The 17,913-nt window shown below is 37.1% G+C and overlaps 1 protein-coding gene across 3 annotated transcripts in view; it reads right to left on the reverse strand.

Moving 5' to 3' along the window:
- Window positions 1-17,913, reverse strand: part of PCSK5 (proprotein convertase subtilisin/kexin type 5) — a 223,206-nt gene that overhangs the window by 53,630 nt on the left and 151,663 nt on the right. For 2 of the 3 annotated variants that reach the window (XM_059873883.1, XM_059873882.1), the window contains exons 14-20: window positions 14,788-14,931; window positions 12,917-13,019; window positions 12,172-12,365; window positions 10,594-10,678; window positions 8,501-8,598; window positions 7,980-8,109; window positions 6,798-6,913 (exon numbers count right to left, since the gene is read on the reverse strand). In XM_059873883.1, the coding sequence (XP_059729866.1) occupies window positions 6,798-6,913; window positions 7,980-8,109; window positions 8,501-8,598; window positions 10,594-10,678; window positions 12,172-12,365; window positions 12,917-13,019; window positions 14,788-14,931 (870 nt within the window). Of the gene's footprint in view, window positions 1-2,917; window positions 5,059-6,797; window positions 6,914-7,979; window positions 8,110-8,500; window positions 8,599-10,593; window positions 10,679-12,171; window positions 12,366-12,916; window positions 13,020-14,787; window positions 14,932-17,913 lie in introns of those variants that run through there. The other variant, XM_059873884.1, reaches the window with a different exon arrangement.

The raw sequence follows: 17,913 nt of genomic DNA on the forward strand, positions 1-17,913 counted from the left end.
CTGATGACTTCAGAACAATTTTCCTAGTAAGACTTCATGCTACTGTGCTCTGAGAAATTACAGAATGTCCAGGCCTTTGATAGGTCCAAATCCTCTTTGCCCGTTGGTGTGAAGCAGTGATGGCAATGTGGGTGTTGGCTGCACTTCCATGTGTAGATGGTGTACTAAGGTTCAGAGCCTTAGTTTGTTCTTAAGGACACTACACTCACAACTCTTTAATTCTTGCTAATGGGGAGGATTTAAGCCCCAACATCATGATAGATAGTAGTAAATAATAGGATAATAATCTATTTCAATAAAAACCAGAAATCTCACAAATTAGTTTAAGTAAGATGTGTAATTAAGATTACATTAAACAGAAATGGGTTTTTTCCTAATAAAGAAAATGCTCATCAAAAATATATTTTCAACCTTTTTTTTCACTTATTAAATTCCCTATTCTGGAAAAGGTGATCCGAGTTGTTGTGCCTCAGTTTCCTTTTGATGAAAACTTGACTAGGGTTTTTATTGGTATGCCGGAAAACTTTTTTAATGCTTGCTTAAAATATCTTGCACAAACAACTAATGGCAAAACTTTTCTTGGTTCATTCTGTACCATTGACAGCACAATGGCATGTCTAATATAAATATAAGGCATGGTAATGAATCATAGACAAGTTATTGTTCAGCAAATTGCACTGCAAATTAAAAGCTTTGATTCATATAAGCAAGCTCTTACATGTCTTTACAGAAATCTTGAATTTATAATGGGCCTTCTTACAACCATTCAGTTCATTAAATATATGCATTAAAAAGTAACAGATGGCTATTAAGAGAATTAACTTGGTCATCAACAGTTGTAACTTGCATTTAGTGATGGGTGAAATTGCTGTAGATAGATTTAGTGCTTCTGCATACGGGTTTACTCATACCTCTGTCAAACCTCTTGTGATCGACACTGTGACACACGCAGCAGCCTGCTATTACACAACAGATTCAGCTGCAAGGAATTTGACACGACATTGGAAAGCTGCAATCACGGCAGAGATTGGGGTAGTCTGTAAGGTTTCACAGGGAAATCTTTACTAGGAAATAGTGTGCCTCACAGAGGGAAGTTTACAAAGCCTCCCTGGGAAGAGGCAGGGAGTGCCAATGGATACAGGTGTGTGTGGGCAGACGGGGGCAAGCCAAATGTCCCAGGAGCTGCTGGTCAGAAGCACAGGATTTCCACTGACCTCTTCTGGCATCAGATCCTACAGTACTGGTGTGTGGCTGAGGTGAAGAGCTGCAGCTAAAAAGGGACTAAGGCTGGAACTCCACTGCAGAAAAGGAAACGTAACATGACACTCCCACACAACAGGTTTCTGCAGGATGTTCTTCAGGTGTGGGGCGTGGTAAGATTTTTTTAGCATGTATGACTACTTTTTTTGTTGCTTTTTGACCATAGTTGTCTTTATTTAAAAACTTTGGGACTTTTAGTGAAGAAAAGGTCTAGAAGTGTGTCCAATTTGTATTTAAATCAAGGGTTCTCCTAGACTAGCACTTCCCTGAACTGGGAAACACCATGTTCTAACTATAGAACTTCAATTTGCATTGCTTTCTGACTTGTGGTATAAATAAAACGAAATTGATGAACAGATTTAAACTGATGCCATACACAGTCTTTCCTGACATAGGGACAATTATTATTTTGTTCATACTTAGTATCTTCTGATCTTTCTGATATGGTCTGTATCTTTTCTGTATGTCATCAATAGTGTCAAATACTGATCACATCAAACTACTCATCATTGAATCTGAGAAGAAGGAGCAAACATCTAAGAAAACTCTGCAGCTGGGAACAAACTAACTTCTTCCAATTGCAATCCTGTCACTGCAGTGATCCTCTAGTACAAGTACTAGCTATAGACTGCTCACAAATTTTGCATGTCTCTGACAACAGCCATTAAGGCCAAACAAACAAGGATGATCAAAGAGTCTGAGCTGACACTAGAAAATTCCAGTTTTCAGCCTAAAACACAGATTTATCCTTACTTGTCTGCTCATTTGGAAGATGAAGGCAAGGTGGGAGCTGAAACAAGCAATTCTTCATACAACACTGCAAGCAACCTTTTTTCCAAGTGTGGTCTCACCAAACTACTGCTAAGAATGTGCCATCTCACATATGCATGCTTCTGGGGACTGACAGGGAAACTAACTCCATTTGAAACCACGTCAAAATTGGTCAGTGACAACGAGATGTCTAAGGCCAAAAAGCGGCAGGGTTTTTTTCAGGAAATTCTTTACATGGCCTCAAATGTGCTTAAAATGCCATCTGAACATACCACCCCTTGGATAAATTGCTATTTTTCTCTCCACTCAGGCTGTGGGACTAAGTGGGAAATGAACACCAGCATCAGCTCAGGCCAGGAAAGGAGCTCACCCTGCAGGGGGGACAAAGGAGGCTGCATGGAGCCCTTGTGGTGTGGCAAGGACAGGACAGATGGGCACTGTTGAAGGGGCACTCTGTGGCTGTGACCTGAGCTGCACCGCAGGCAAGCATGAGAACAGACATTGACACCACACTGTGCAAGTGGCCACTCTGTATGACTGCAGAGAGGAGACCTTCCTTCTTAACTGCCTGAGCCAATAGGTAGTTACAAATTCTGGTTTTTAATGCCGGACACACAACAGATTAGACCCATCACAAACTCTTATAGATCAGAGGAAGTCAACATTGTTACCCACTAGGGTTCGGATATGGCTGTACTGTTACTACACAAAAGCGATCTCCACTTAAACCAGGTATTCCTGCAATCATAAATTCCATCACTTCAACTTAAAGAAGTCTGCAATAAATTAAACACCCAGGTATCTAAGTGCTCTATACCAGAGAGCTACCTACATCCTTCAACAAAGATGTTTAGCATATGGAGCAACATGTTTTTCCAGACCAAAAGAACAGGAATTTAGGTTAATTTAATAGAAAAAATAAAATATGGAATAACATTGATTTTGGCCAATATCAATTACAACAGAACTACCCTATTTTACAAATAACAACTGAACATTTTACACATGTACAGTATTTTTTCAGTAAAAATGGATTTTGTTATAACAATGTCAGTTTTTTTTAAAGAAAACAAAGTTATTAATTTCTTCTCTATAATAGTGTTAGAGACATTTGTAAGTATCCAAACAGATTCTTTACAATCCATTACATAATTAAATCTCAATAGTGAATATATATTTATATATAACATATATAATATTAACTTAAACTTTGAAAGCATTATGTTCTATTTAAACACGCTATAGTGAGAAATGAGGCAGTAACAGACTAGTAGTTAAACTAGCACAAATTCGAATGTTTATCAGGAAATTTGTAATGGGCACCAAAGGAGCTTGACTGCACTCTCTCATACTGAACTAGGCTGAAATAGTTTATCTGCTCTCTGCTAAGAGGACATTACCTCTAAAGGTTTGAATTAGTTTGTAAAGCATCCACAGTCATTTTTGATCCCCTTTATTTCCCAGGATTTACATGCTTAAACAGCTGAAATCCATTTTCTGTTTGTATGTCCTGGAAAGCTAATTGAGAAAGACACTTTGCATGTTTTTAGTATTATCCCCAGTAAACAGTATCTTTAAAGTTCAATTTGTTGTTTTCTGTGAAATGACTGTCTTTTGAACAGTATGCTAAGTGAAGCTGAAGAAGACAAATTAAACAGAAATTTGTACTGGCAGCCACATGCCTGGGTAGAAAAAGAGTGAGGCTGGGGCCACTTCTCTTATCCCTCAGGACTGTTTTACAGTGAGGTAACTCCATTGGCCTTAGCAGGACTATTCCTGCTGAATTTTCTACTGTGAGCAGTTAAAAGCAGATTCAGGCCCATCATGGCACCTAGAGAATCACTGATTTATTGCCCTATATGCAATTTTTCCTGGAGGTGTATTTGGCACAATTATAAATCCAGTCCTGTAAACACATCCTGTTGTATATAGTCACACTGGCATTTACATATGGGCACTATGAAACAGTTCCACGTATCTGTATGATAATATCCCCTTTTTAAATGAACATTACAAGACAACAATAATTTATGAATACCTCTTACATGTTAGCAATGTTTTCTGACTTCTGAGCATATACATTACTCTCACTTATGCAAATCAAGAGAAGTAGTATATTCTAAATTTGTCCACTACAGGAACAATGGGTTTCTTATGTTTATTTGAAATAGCTTTGACAATTTAAAAAAATAAAATAAAAATCCTAGCATATCTGTCAATAAGCCACCTGTCTAAAAACGAAATCTATATGACCAAAACCACATTTTGGGCAAACATATATACATATCGCATGTGATACAAAAAAAAGCATACAGTAGAGGAAGTAAGAAAGAAAGGTGTGCAGAAATGTTCACTTTCCATTCTTTAAAATAGTGTTAGAAAAGGGGCAGAACTTAGTCCTGCACTAATGATGTTTCTGATCCCCTCAGGAACTCAAGTTCCCCCTGTCAACACATACAGCACAAAAAAAGACTAATACAATTTGTTTTGTATTGTTTAGTTTTAATCCATGTAAACTTGTGTTGTATTCTTGAAACACTATTTAAACATCTTGAAGTGGAAAGAAGCAGGAAAGAAGGGAAGAAAAAGAACCTTCAAAAAATGGGAATAATCCTAAGGTTGACAGGAAATCAAATCAAGAGTTAAATGTTAATTTTGGCATCAAATGCTTTGGTCACACAATACTGACTCTGTGATCCTGGATGCTCAGCTCTAGACACCCAGTTATGAAAGGTAGGCGTGTTGTAGTTTATCCATTAAGTTCCAACAAACAGTTCACCATCTCCCCAGACAAAGAGGGGGGAGAGGGAGAAAGGTGGCTTGCTTTCTTTTTCTTTTTTTTTTTCCTTTTTCAGTAATATGAATTAATCTGTAAGTCAACAGGAGGAGGAGGATGCTGGGAGGTGTCAGTTCACCCCTTTTGTTTACATGTTCTGCAACACAATTGCTGAAGCACTTTCCTCTGGCAGAGATTGTTCTTTTTCACCAGCATACAGAATCCTCCCTCGGCCCAGGACTCTTCCGTGGCTTCCAGAGGGTAGCAGCAAGAGAAGGAGGGGAAGTTGAAGGTTTGGAGAGCACGGCGTGTACAATGGAGGAAGGTTTAATTGGTCAGACATGCAGATTTGGTTGAAGAGACCATTCAGGAGCAGGTAACAAGTAGGAAATTTGGTCCATCAAAAGGAATTTCAGTCAACAGCATTTTTTTTTTCAGGAAGAGATATTGTGTGGTCCAACAGGGAATGATTGGTATCCATTTATGAAAAGGAAAAAAAGATTAGAAAGAGAATAATTAGAATACAGTGATATTTACAGCAAAGGAATTTGCTCTCAATTTTTATGAATTAAAAGAATATAACAATCAAACTACAGAAAAAGAGTAAAACATTCTCAACAGAAATGCAAATCCGGTAGAGTGAGTTGATTGTGAGGCATTGAAACGAGACCCCCTCTGCTTTTGTAAATTAACAGAAAAAGAACCCCAAACCCTCCTGGACTTTGCTTGTTACCCTAGACTGCTGAGAGCACATGACATGTGGTGTGACCCAGCATGGCGCACTGCAAGTGCCTGAAGGCCTGCACATCCATGTGTAGCCCTTCCATGAGAGCTGCGTTTGGAAGAATGTGGTGAAACGGGGCGTCCTCACCCTCAGGAACTACAGGGTATGTGACTGAGGCTGCATGTGTACAAATGGAGACAGATTTATGCAGCTGTACAAAGACAAAACTGGTATCTCAAATGTTTGCATTTCAGAAATCAATTGCAATACCATATCAGCATTACATTTCTTAATTTGTGTATGTATATCTGTCCTATTCTGGACTTGCTTAAGACAATAACTCTTCCAATGTCCAGACATGAAAAGGGCTCATGACTAGTTTACCAATATCTGCAATGTAACTTTACAATGAACAGGATACTTTTCAAAGTTTGGAACCTTGTATTCTAACAGGAAGTGCAAAGGTCCACAGGAACAAGACTCACACCTGTGCTCTTTCTTTTTTCCTTTCAAAGTCTTCTTTAACTCTTAGTAAACCCAGTGGAAATAAGCCAAGAGTCACTGTTAGCTTTTATTATATCTGATGTCAGGTATCTTCCCAGACTTTGTTCTGATATAATTTTCCTGTTGGATTGCTCTTGTTAAGACTCTATTTATGAGTAATTCACAAGGTAACATGTTGAGGGAAGTACAATGTTATCTAAGTGTCTCTGTAATTGTGACATTTAAAAGGAATTATTATTAGTGAATAATTAAGATAATCACATGCAATTAGAAGGCTATCTTTGGTTGCCATAGAGAATTTGGAGGAAGTTCAAATCTCCACCCTAAATTGTATGTTCCTTATTTTGGAATCCTTTTTTTCTCACTACCCTTTCACACAAGTCAAGCAATCCTGTGGGTGCTTTAAATCGTTTTTACTTACCAGCATTTTCACAGTTTAAAGTGCCGAGATAGATAAATGTAATTCTATTAACAGTACTCTAGGGCCCTCATACAAAAATCTGTTGAAAGCAATGGCTTTTGAACAAATGATAAGGAAGGAAAAGTAGGTTGTTGGCAAGGGGAAAAAGTATTTTAGGAAAATTCAGGTAAAGTGGGTGTGACTAATCTTGCTAACACATGCAAATGTAAATTTCTCTTTTTCATACATCTGAAAATTTAAAAAGCCATACTTAAGAAGAGAAGCAGGCCAAACCAATCCGATACATGTAAAAGAAGAAGCTGGCAGTGATAAAACGGATCTTTTCAGAGACTTGCACTCACCATCCTTGCATACTGTTCCAATGACACAGACACCAGTGTCTAGGTTATAGCCACTTGGACAGCTTGTACAGTTTCTGTCTCCTTGGCCACTGCAATCCAAACAGCTGGAATCACATCTGAAAGACAATGGCAGGAGTTGGCCTTCTGGCCTCGCCAAATATAAGGCTTCCTGGGAGACCTCTTTTGTATTGCACAGGACTTATTTCTTCTTTCTAGAGGTACAACGTACTATAATATTACTGCTACTAATTTTGATAATAAGTGACTACCCCTGCAACTCAGTCCTGTTTCTATCCATCAACAAATTTCTATTCCAGAGTTTTTAGTACACAGCTGTCTTATTCTAGTGTGTTGCAACTATGCATAAATAATCAGCAAAAGTATCAAGCTGATGGTGCAAACGTGCATGTGAAAGGCATGAACTAAAGCCACAGGATAGAAATGACTGACATGATGCCCAGTTCCTTCATCACTCATCTTGCTCCACTGTCTTTTCATTACATATTGATTGTCTTTTTATGTAGAACACTCTGATACACATGGGGATTCCCTTCCTGCCCTGAACTTATATCTGAGTCGGCAATAAATGATTCCAAAGGGCAACAAAGGATATTTGTTTAACAAAGCATGGAATAAAAAAAAAAATCCTCCTTCCTTGCACAGCACAACTTTGCCCAAGATTTATCCAGCCATTTGTGCACCTGAGTCAGGTAAACTGCTCTGGACAGTAGTTTAGAATCTATCTGTGCTATGTTTGTGAATATGCAGCGGAAGAACTGAAATGGTCTTTATAAATAGTAACTAACTTGCAATGAAAAAACCTGTAGTTTGATTGTTTTTGTTTGCTATTAAGAAGTGCAGATCCTCTGTCCGATTTGTAAATTTTATACTTCTATGCAAATCTACTTACAGGCTTACTACAGGCTGTTTTAAAGGGAAGGTCACACACATATACCAGAAAAAATACATTTATAGGACCTGTATGAATATAAATCATATAATAATAATAATAATTATAACAATAACAACAAAAATAATATATTTTTCTTATTTACTTAGTATTAAGTATTTTTTTATGTTTTGATGTTAACAGTGTTTTATCTTCTAATAAGTATGATAATTTCTAACACAGTCATAGCTAACATACTGCCAAATATCAGCTATATCAGCCACTGATCATACCTTTTGCAGCTTTTGTATCCACTTTCAGTGGAGTGATCAAGGTAATAACCACTACTACAGGACAGCACACATCTTCCATCTTCCATAAAGTAACCCTGCGTGCAGTTTATACAGGCATCTACTCCAGCACCTTAGTCCGAAGAGAAATGTTTAGAAGGCAGGTACATTGTTAAAATAAACAATGACATCATTTTAGCATATCTTTTTCTGAAATAAATGGCTGCAGTTCTAAAACTCCCACAAAATCTACCAGTCACTATTCCATCCCTGGAAGAAAATGGAAGCCAATACTGGAAATCATAGTAAGTTCTACTAAAATTTAAAAGAGAATAAAAAAAAAGAAAAAAGGAAGGAATTTATGAACTCTTTCAATTAAAAATTTAGATTTCTATGCTAGTTGAAAGAAATTTGCCATATTGTAAACAATGATGCTATATTGTAACTGTGATATATAGTGGAATAAAATCAGAGGTAAAATCATAAAGGAATGAAAATTATGCAGACAAATGTCAGCAGGGTACCTGCACATGTAGCACAGGAACGGTGGCATGGTTCACATTCTCTGCCATTATGGTATTTTCCCTCTTCACAGCGGATAGCACATCTGGTGCCATGCAAACTATCATAAAAAGGATAAAAAGCACAGAGCAGATAATGGCAACAGAGGACAACAAGATGGTGTACAATCCAGCAATTCTCTTCTAATTGAAAAACAACGCATATATAATGATTCATCAGTTTCCTTCAATGGTCATATTTCATAAATTTAGAGACACCAATCACTTAAAGAGGGAATGCAAAGCAGTTTTGCCCATGGTGAAGTAACAAAGCTGTTTACAAACTCTTTGTAAATACTATGAAGCAAGAGGGGACAGAAAAAAAAATTAACTATGACAAACAGCATCAAAAATTTAGGCATGTAAAATGCAATTATCCCTGAGGAATTTGGCACAGGATCAGCATTAAAAAAAATGCTAAGGGACTTGTCAACTGAATGCCAGTTCTGTGTGGCTTGTGAGATTTGCTGAGATTACAGACGGAGGTATTCTGCCTCCAGGCACTTTTGAGAGAGCACAAAAATGTGAGTAACAAGTCATATTTTTATGTATTCCTTGAAGCAGCTGTTTATTGCTTTCATGTTATATGGTGCCTATAGCAGATTGCAGGGGTTTGGGGTTTTTTTTGTTTGTTTGAAATTAATTTTTTTAAACTAGGACCTCTCTGCCACATTTACCATTTCCTGCAGAATCTCAGGATTCATCCAATTTAACACTTTCTCTAAAAATGCTCATCAGCTCTGGGGTTTCCCACTCTCAGTACTAACCGTGTTTTTACAGACTGGATCCAGCAACAGCCAGGTAAGTTCAGCACCACTGACAATTTTCAAGATTGTATTCAGTCCTAGTTTACACAATAAACTAGGAATGCAACAAAACTTCACAAGCCCTGCTGTTCTCTTGTTTTTCCTCAGCAACATACCTCAAAGAGCTTTACAATGCACATAGCATTATCATGTTTTTACAGATGGGAAAATAATTTGCCCAAGTTTATTTAATGGGCCAGTAACGGAGCAGATCTGGAATTCAGGCCTCTCAAGACCCACTCAAGGAAGGCCCTGCTCATCGATACCTGTGCCAAGAAAATGCAGAAAGTATGGAACAACTATGGAATGTGAAATGCATGTCCTGAAAGGCTCCATTTATCTGATATAACCACACATTTTTAAAAAAATGTTACCAAAAATGACTCTCCATTTGCTAAAATTGCCCAAGAAAACATGAAGGTTAGGTTTTAAATTTTGTTTAGTAATTCAATTTCAATAAAGGAATTCCGCTATTGATCTTCTAGAAGCAAACATTCAGCTTTTATGAAAAGATGAAAACCACTTTAATGCAACAGGAAACCTCAGTGTTAAAACATTAACACAATACTTGCATTCAAAAGAATACCTACAGATACTGAATACTGACTTCATATTTTTGTGGCACTAAGCCAGCATACAGTCTGTCATGCATATTACATGATTTTTGCCCTTGGTTGCTACTTGGACCAAAAGGTCATTCATTATAAAGGAGCTTGAAATGTGTACTGCTGCTTTGTATGTTTATATATCATTTTAAAGAATAATTAAATTCCCCTCTGAAGGAAAAAATCTCACCTGCTGTTTAAAATATATGATCACTGTACTGTAATATAATTGGGCCTCAGGTACTTGAGGTAAGTGAATGGCTGGATACATGAAGAAATACAGTAAAGATAATAAAATAATTTCTAACTACCATATGAATGAATCAGAAAGATTAATACAATTCATTACCTCTACTTCTAAAACAATCCTTGACTGACATAATGTAGGTCAAGAATTGAAGAGGTCAGCTTTCCACAGGACTGTGACTCTTATGTTACCTGATATGAAAGGCCTTCTAAAAATCTGTTGTCAGTCAAACAGGCACACAGGATCACTATTACGGACTAAACAAGAGCAAACAGCATTGGAACAGATGAAATGAGGGCCATGCAAGGTTAAATAGCTATCTGATGTTCTTCATTGTGTATTTACAGCCTTGTCTACCTCTTCAGATACTATGTTTAGAGACATACATCATTTCCTTACCTTAGGCCATGTTTGCATTCTGTGCAGGTTTGAAATTCGACACAGGTCTTGCAGTTTTCACTACATTTACGACAAACAATTTTATCTACAAGAGGAAAAAAGAAAACAAACCAGAAAACCTTGGTCAGTTTTGTTTGATAAAATTGTATGAATATATTATTACATGACTTACTACTTTCTATTTTGACATCAACATCAAGCTAGACTAAACCAGCAAAATCGTGCCTATCATTAGCTTTTTCCATCAAATATAAAATGGTTTACAATATTTCCATACATTTGAAGTTATAGTTGCACCCTGAGAAAAAAATATGTTTTGAGGCCATTAAAAATTTTTCATAAACACTTAAAAGTTACATTCACTACTTATAATATGGACTTAAGTCACCTTCTCATATAGTAGTAATATGCACGAATAATTGCCATGTATTCTGGAGACTGTCCTACAATCTTACACCTTCCATGCTAGCAGTCTGTCCTGTCTTCCTGATTTGGTGCTAAAAGACACACCTGCATAAACAGATCTGATCTTCACAGAGTAAATTTATAAATTACTTAACAGCTGTTTTTTTATCTCTGGAGATCCCTTCTTTAAGAAATCCCTCTCTCTCTTCAGCCCTGTTGTCTTTTGACATGCAGTGAGTGACACACACCATTCTGAGAAGAAAAGCTTTATTTCTCCATTTAATCCTAAATTTTCATCTATCCATCTTAATTTGTATGGGAAAGAGTCCTCTTTGCTGCAGTTCTCACAGAGAAAATGCTGGATTTAAGGTAGGACCTGTTTTTACTGATTCTCAAAAACAAGCACACAGCTTCATGCTGGGGAAAGCAGAATGTTAGGTACCTAGATGAACAAAGCTCCTGAGAATGTATTTATCTTCTAAGGAGAGTCTAAAGATAACAAACAGTTTTAAGCCCACTTGAATATATGTCTAAGTATTTTTGTTAGCCAAAGCTGGAAATTAAAAACGGACAGTCTACTTGGCAATCACAGGAAGAAGCTCTCTTGCTTTTATGTCCCTACACATGCTATCTCACCAGCATATGTCTTGTCAGAAGCAGGTACCTGTCATGGCTGAGGATTACTGCTCTTGGGCAGTGACATCATTCTGGAGGTGCTTAGGTCTGTCAGAAACATTATGTGCAACCATGTTACATCTGAAGAGCCTGTTTGTGGTAGAGCTCTGGTTCAGGGGCCATGGCCAGTGTCTCAGCTCTCACTTCTGATGCCATATAATCTGGCTAAATGGGGAATCATGGTCAGAATGGGTGCTGTCTGTCCCTTTTCCAAGCAGTGATAACCTTTGCTGTCCTTCAGCTGACTTGCTCTTGAACTGCCCTGGTCCTGCTACTGTTACTCCCAGATAAGCCCAGCTGAAAAGACCTCCTGCAATAAGCATGGTTTTTAAAATAAAGGAAGATTATTCACGACGTTCTTGATCACGCTCGGCAACAATTCAACAAAAGCAATAGGGTAAGAGATCAACATACACTTTTCCTCCTCATAAGCATTCCAGAAACCTCCCCAGAAGAAATTCGGTAGCCCGCAATACAAAACCAACAAGAAATACTAACTCTTGTCCAGGTAAAACCCATCAGGGCAGTTGGTAATACAGCTATTGGTTACTTCATTCAGGTAGTAGCCAGATTTACAGGTCATGCACTGGTCATTATGGCCTCCAACACAGGTTTCACAATTGGGTGAGCATTTTTTACATCGTTTCTTGTCTGCATTGTAGTGACCAGGTGGGCAGGTCGAAACACAGATCCTGCAGACAGCAGGGAAGAGAAGGCAGAATTGTTAATGAAATAACCTGCCACCACATTCCTGGACCATGACTGCAAAGCAGAAGTATTTCTCAGCATTGTTGCTTTTCTAATGAGCATGTACTTACTAAGATGTAACTCTTCAAAGCACTGCATCAGGCTGACTCTCTTGCTTTTATGTCCCTACACATGCTATCTCACCAGCATATGTCTTGTCAGACAGTCTACAGTATAATTTTTGATCATCTACATTTCTTCCTATCTTGTTCACCTAATCACATCAGCTGTAGTAGCTATGAGAGTCTATGAATACATATATACACAGAGAAAGCTTCTTATGGAAAAAAAAAGAGGTGGGGACATAATCAGAGAAGGGTTTTCCACAGCTGTGTTTTAAATTCTCATTAGCTAGTATTTGGGGTTTTTTAACTCCAAAGAAAATTTTTCAAAATCAGGGGGAAATTAATTATCCATGACTGCAATGAAAGAGAAGAGGAAAGAAAGTTAAGATATATATACTAAGAAGTCCATGAAGTGAAGTTTTTTCTCTTACCTTGTGTTGTTTTTAGATTTGTAGTAATAGTGCAGACAGTCAGTACAATGATCTGGTCCTGGCCCATCACACCCTACTTTACTGCATTCTGCATTGCAGGGACCTGTAATAAAAACACAATACAGAGGGACAAAGGGATTAAAACTACTAATTTAAGGGAAATTTAACCTTAAAACACAGTATTTTATCACAGAACGCAATTACTCTGTTTCCCTCTGTTGAGGACTACACCTAGCACAGGTAGCTCGGTTTGCTACTTGCACTGTGAGCTCAGGATTGAGCTCTGGGTGGCAGAAGCTCCAAGCAGGAAGCTGTACAGAACCTTTGCATAAAAAATGACATGGGGACCTATGTCAACAGTCAGGTGACCAGACATGTAGAGACAGAGCAAGAACCAAAGACCCTGAGACTTCCATGTGCTAAAACTGTAAGGGTGAAAAAGCCCAAGGTTTCCCTTGTTCAGAGGCACTCAGCTCAAGCTGTTATTTTTTTATTTAGTTATTGCACCAAGATTAAGCTATTCTAAGGATTGGGAAGTCTGAGACTCTGCTATGGGAAAACTAGTGTTGAGCTAGTGAAGAAACCTGGCCTGATTATGTGAGTGTGGGGTGTATAGCTATGAAGGGGGCCTTGGTCCTAGCTCAGTTGTTGAGAGTATGACTTCCAGAGTGGCTCCTGGATTTTTGGACAAGGAGGTTTGCTGAATACCTGCATGATTTGACTTCAAAAATTCAGAAAAAAAGGCAAGCTTTTAAACAAGTATAACATCCTCATTTTATTTGGAAATGTGTAAAGACCTCTGTAATTCCCAATTAGCAATGATTAGCAAAATAACTTCTAAAAAGAAGGACAACATAAATATCATAATCAGTGGCTACTCTGGTTCCGAGTGAATATCAGCTGGTCCAAGTGACTACCATGACCCAGTGAACCAGACACCAGGGCCCTGATGCTCTGTGCTGCAGAAAAAGCCTCAGCTAGTACTTGCTGATTCCCAAGTCCTCTGTTTCACCTGCACTCATATTAGGCTTGATAATGCTTTGGATCTGCTCCAACTTAGTGTTTTCTATTATTTAGTTCTTACAGTTTTCAAATAGATCCTTCCTTCTATGGGAGGAGAGAATTATCAAGTCTTGCCTTTATGCAGATGAACAATGACTGTGGGTGAAGTTATAGCTTTCAGAATCATTGATCTCCCCTGAATTAAATGTGTTGACTTCGCTTCATATAAAAACTTAAGAAGTTTTAAGCTAGTGACCTTTACAGTAGAAATAGCAGTGTTTCATTGCAGTGTTTCATACCTACCAAAACAAGGAGATCCGCAGCTGTCCATCTAAAATAGACTGTGCGACTGACATGCTATGAAAGGAGAATGGAATAACAGAAAATACTAAACTCAACTTTCTCCTTTTTGCTGGCCAGAGATATACTTCAAATTCGTCACATGGTACTGCTAATGCTGGATTACATGTAAGAAACTGCCAACCTGACTTATTTTGCAATGCTAAAAATCTAACTCTACTAAAATCTAATGACAAGGTTGAAAAACTTCTATAAGGATCAGTGAGAAACAACACACATGTAGAAGATAATGTTCTTTTCATATATATATATATATGCATAAGTATATATATAGCTTTATATACTTATATGCAAAAGAGTGCATTCTTCATAGCATGTTAAGTGTAGCTTAAAAATATATAACTCTATGCAGGCAAACTCAAACATCCAACATTCAATTATGAAACAAGTACTTATCGTCGGTGAAGAATCCAATTCACTGAACGTTTTACATATGCAGATTCTCAGGTCATCCTTAAAGCCGTTAAGCATTCAGTAAAAGCACAAACAGAGAAAATGAATGTACACACCTGAATAATCATCTGTTGCATAATCTTCTGTAGGGTCTTCAACTGGACTGGAGCGCACTCTTTCCACTTTGGAAAAATCACTTCTTGGTAAGTAAGGCTGAATGGATGTTCCATACAGTACTAAGGACCACTCTTTCAATTTGCCTGGAAGTTAAGTATTATAAAACTGTTTTCAGAACTACTTCTCTTCTCTGTGTCTTATGAAAGTATGTAACTTTAAAGCATGTTATTATGAGAAGGTATGGAAGACATTGTTTTTCAAGTAAGTGCAATAGTTGTTTTAAAATAACCTGAGAAAGCATATTTCCTTCAATCAGATTTTTACACTGTATTTCCATTGCACTCCAATCTCTTGTAGATCTAGCAAAGGTTTGCACCATGGGCTGAACTCAATATAAACAATAAACAAAACATCTGGGCATACAGTTTTTGGAATATGTATATGGTACTGCATAAGGTGGTTTTGCTCTGGATTTCCCTTTCCCCTCAGAACACTATTAATTGTCCAGTAATTATTATTTGAGATCTCTTAGCTAAGTAGCTGTATTCAGAATTCTGACTTAGGAAAGGAACTACATAAAAGAACCTTTCATTGACTTTCACTGACTTGAACAAGAAACACCTTCTCTTAAAATCTCCATGGAAGAACATCACTGTCCCCCTCAAATCAGCATAATTTCTAATTTATTTCTGCCAATTATTTGGGAGATATATCACACCACTGTCTGCAATCATCACTGATATTTTATCCTCTTAATATGTGAGTGAAAACAGAAAAAAACATCTGGCCACGTTCTGACTTTCTGGTAAGTTTTCTTTGGGAAGAATAAAAAGATAAAGATGTATCAAGTCATCAGTTCATGCTATCAGAACATAAGGGGTGAACTTTCAGTCCCAACCTTTCTCTCTATACTACTAGGTGAAAAAATTTGCAGAAAGAGCAAAAACACTCAGGCCTGAAATAATGTCTGAAGAAAAGACTCATGAAAACCACATCCCTGCTTGAAAAGGTGCAATCAAAATTTGTATCAGCCCAACATCTTGGTTATGTTAAATTGTCCTGGAAGAGCTAGTTGCAAATGTCAAATTTTCATTAGAACAAAGAGAAATCAGAGAAGCAGGGAGAATTTGAATGATCCTGTTTTGGAGGCTGTTTTGTGGTTAAAACTCTTCACAAGGAGAACTTTTCATTTAATGAGAAATGTAATCCAATGTAATGGCACATCTCAAGGAAATAATGTAGTATTCTTCATGTAAAATTAAATTCAAGCAATCTTCCTCTTCTTTCATTTTAATGATATTCAGTAACTTGAAATATTAATCATTTGGACCTTTCAATCTGTACAATCAAATTAATTTGACTTTTACAAGTGATTTTCTGTATTTTTTCCCCATGTCATTTTGTAGCCTCCACTCACATGACAAAGACAAGTATCTCTCTGCTTGTACATGCATGCTTCTAGCAGTAAGCAACAATAACCAAATACACTACCTGACAGATCATAAGCAAATTCTTTTAAATGATTTATACTAGGGCTGAGGATGGAAACGTCTGTTATCTCTATGTCTCTTGCCAATCCAATTTTATCTTTTTGAGACAAAAATTTCTGCACTTCATATGAAACCTTCTCTGCTGTATACTCAGTTTTTGAGTAGAAACTGCAAACCAGAGACTATATCATGTGGCAGTTGTGTCACACAGTAGCTTTCAACTTTTCACATCTGAATTTTTATTTCTTTAAAGAGACATTTGATCTTGAGTAAAAAAATTAACCACTGATGAATCTACCATACCTGCTGCCAAACTACTGGCTAATTACCTTGGCTGTAAAATTGGATACACTTTGTTTTCAATTTTTTTTCCTACCTACAGACATGTAACTCCTAAAGACCCATTGGATTAAAAAGATCCAAATCATGCATTTTCTTCCTTTAAAGACATGTGGAAATCAAGTTACATCTCAATGTTCCTTAGACTGATCCAACTGTGTCCTTAATGGCACTTTTCTTTTTAAATGAAGTCACATGGGGAGATAATTTTCAACCAGCTGGAGTCATCTCTACAGCCCTTTCAAAGATACATCTTTTTCATGTCCAGTCCCTGCCTTTTTTTGTGTTTTAAACCACTTCCAAAGCATACAAATCATAATACATTGGATGCAATTTAAAAAAAATTGTGTGATTTGCTAAGTTATTAAGATATTTTTATTCCCATTTATTATGAGCCAAAACTCAGTCAAATAGAAAAATATATATTTTTTTATTTCTCCCAAAACACTGGTAAAACTATTTGCAAGAACCTACTACAAATAACCACAGGTAAAGATGCTCCTAAGGCATAGCCTATTGCGTTCAGATTTTACACATACAGAAGATCTTGTACTAACATAACTGCAGGAAGGATTATTACTCTGAATGCATATATAATGCAAAAGGGCAGCAAGGGGAATAATGTAGGGTTTCTCAGGAGATTAGTTACCTTTTAAGAATGGTTCAGTAAATAAGGAGGATAAAAATTCAGGTTTGCCAGCAAATAAATGAAGACTGCCTCAAGGTGGGTTTAATTGGTACAATGAAAATATTTCAATAACTAAGTATATATACATACACACACACTTTTATAATGAATAAACAAAGTATGCACATTTAAGCCAAAATCTTTCTTTCCCCATTTTTGGCTGATTCCATCATTTAATACAGCTGGAATAGTCCTTTCCCTGCTAGTATTTAGAATGTGCAACAAAGGTCCCATGTTGCATCTATAGAAGAAAGGGTATATTGCAATGTTTCAGAGCAAACATATATCTACCTCCATAAACTCTACAGAATTAAATGTAGAAATCACATGCATTACTTTTATGAACTGGACTCTTGATTTCTTTTCAGGTAATAGGTGTGGCATTACCTTGCCAATGCAGGGATATGACAACATGTTGGGTCTTTCTTTTTAATTTGATTACAGAAAAATGGCAACTCTTAATTATAAGACCTTTCAAGAGCTGAGTAAACACATGCACAGAACACAAACAATAAACAGGCATGATGATGATATCACTGTGATAAACTGCAGGCTATGGTGATAAACTGGAGAGGCACCATGAACTGGAGAGGCACCAGGCATAAATT

Source organism: Haemorhous mexicanus, chromosome Z (assembly GCF_027477595.1).
Source record: "Haemorhous mexicanus isolate bHaeMex1 chromosome Z, bHaeMex1.pri, whole genome shotgun sequence".
Lineage (NCBI taxonomy): Eukaryota > Metazoa > Chordata > Aves > Passeriformes > Fringillidae > Haemorhous > Haemorhous mexicanus.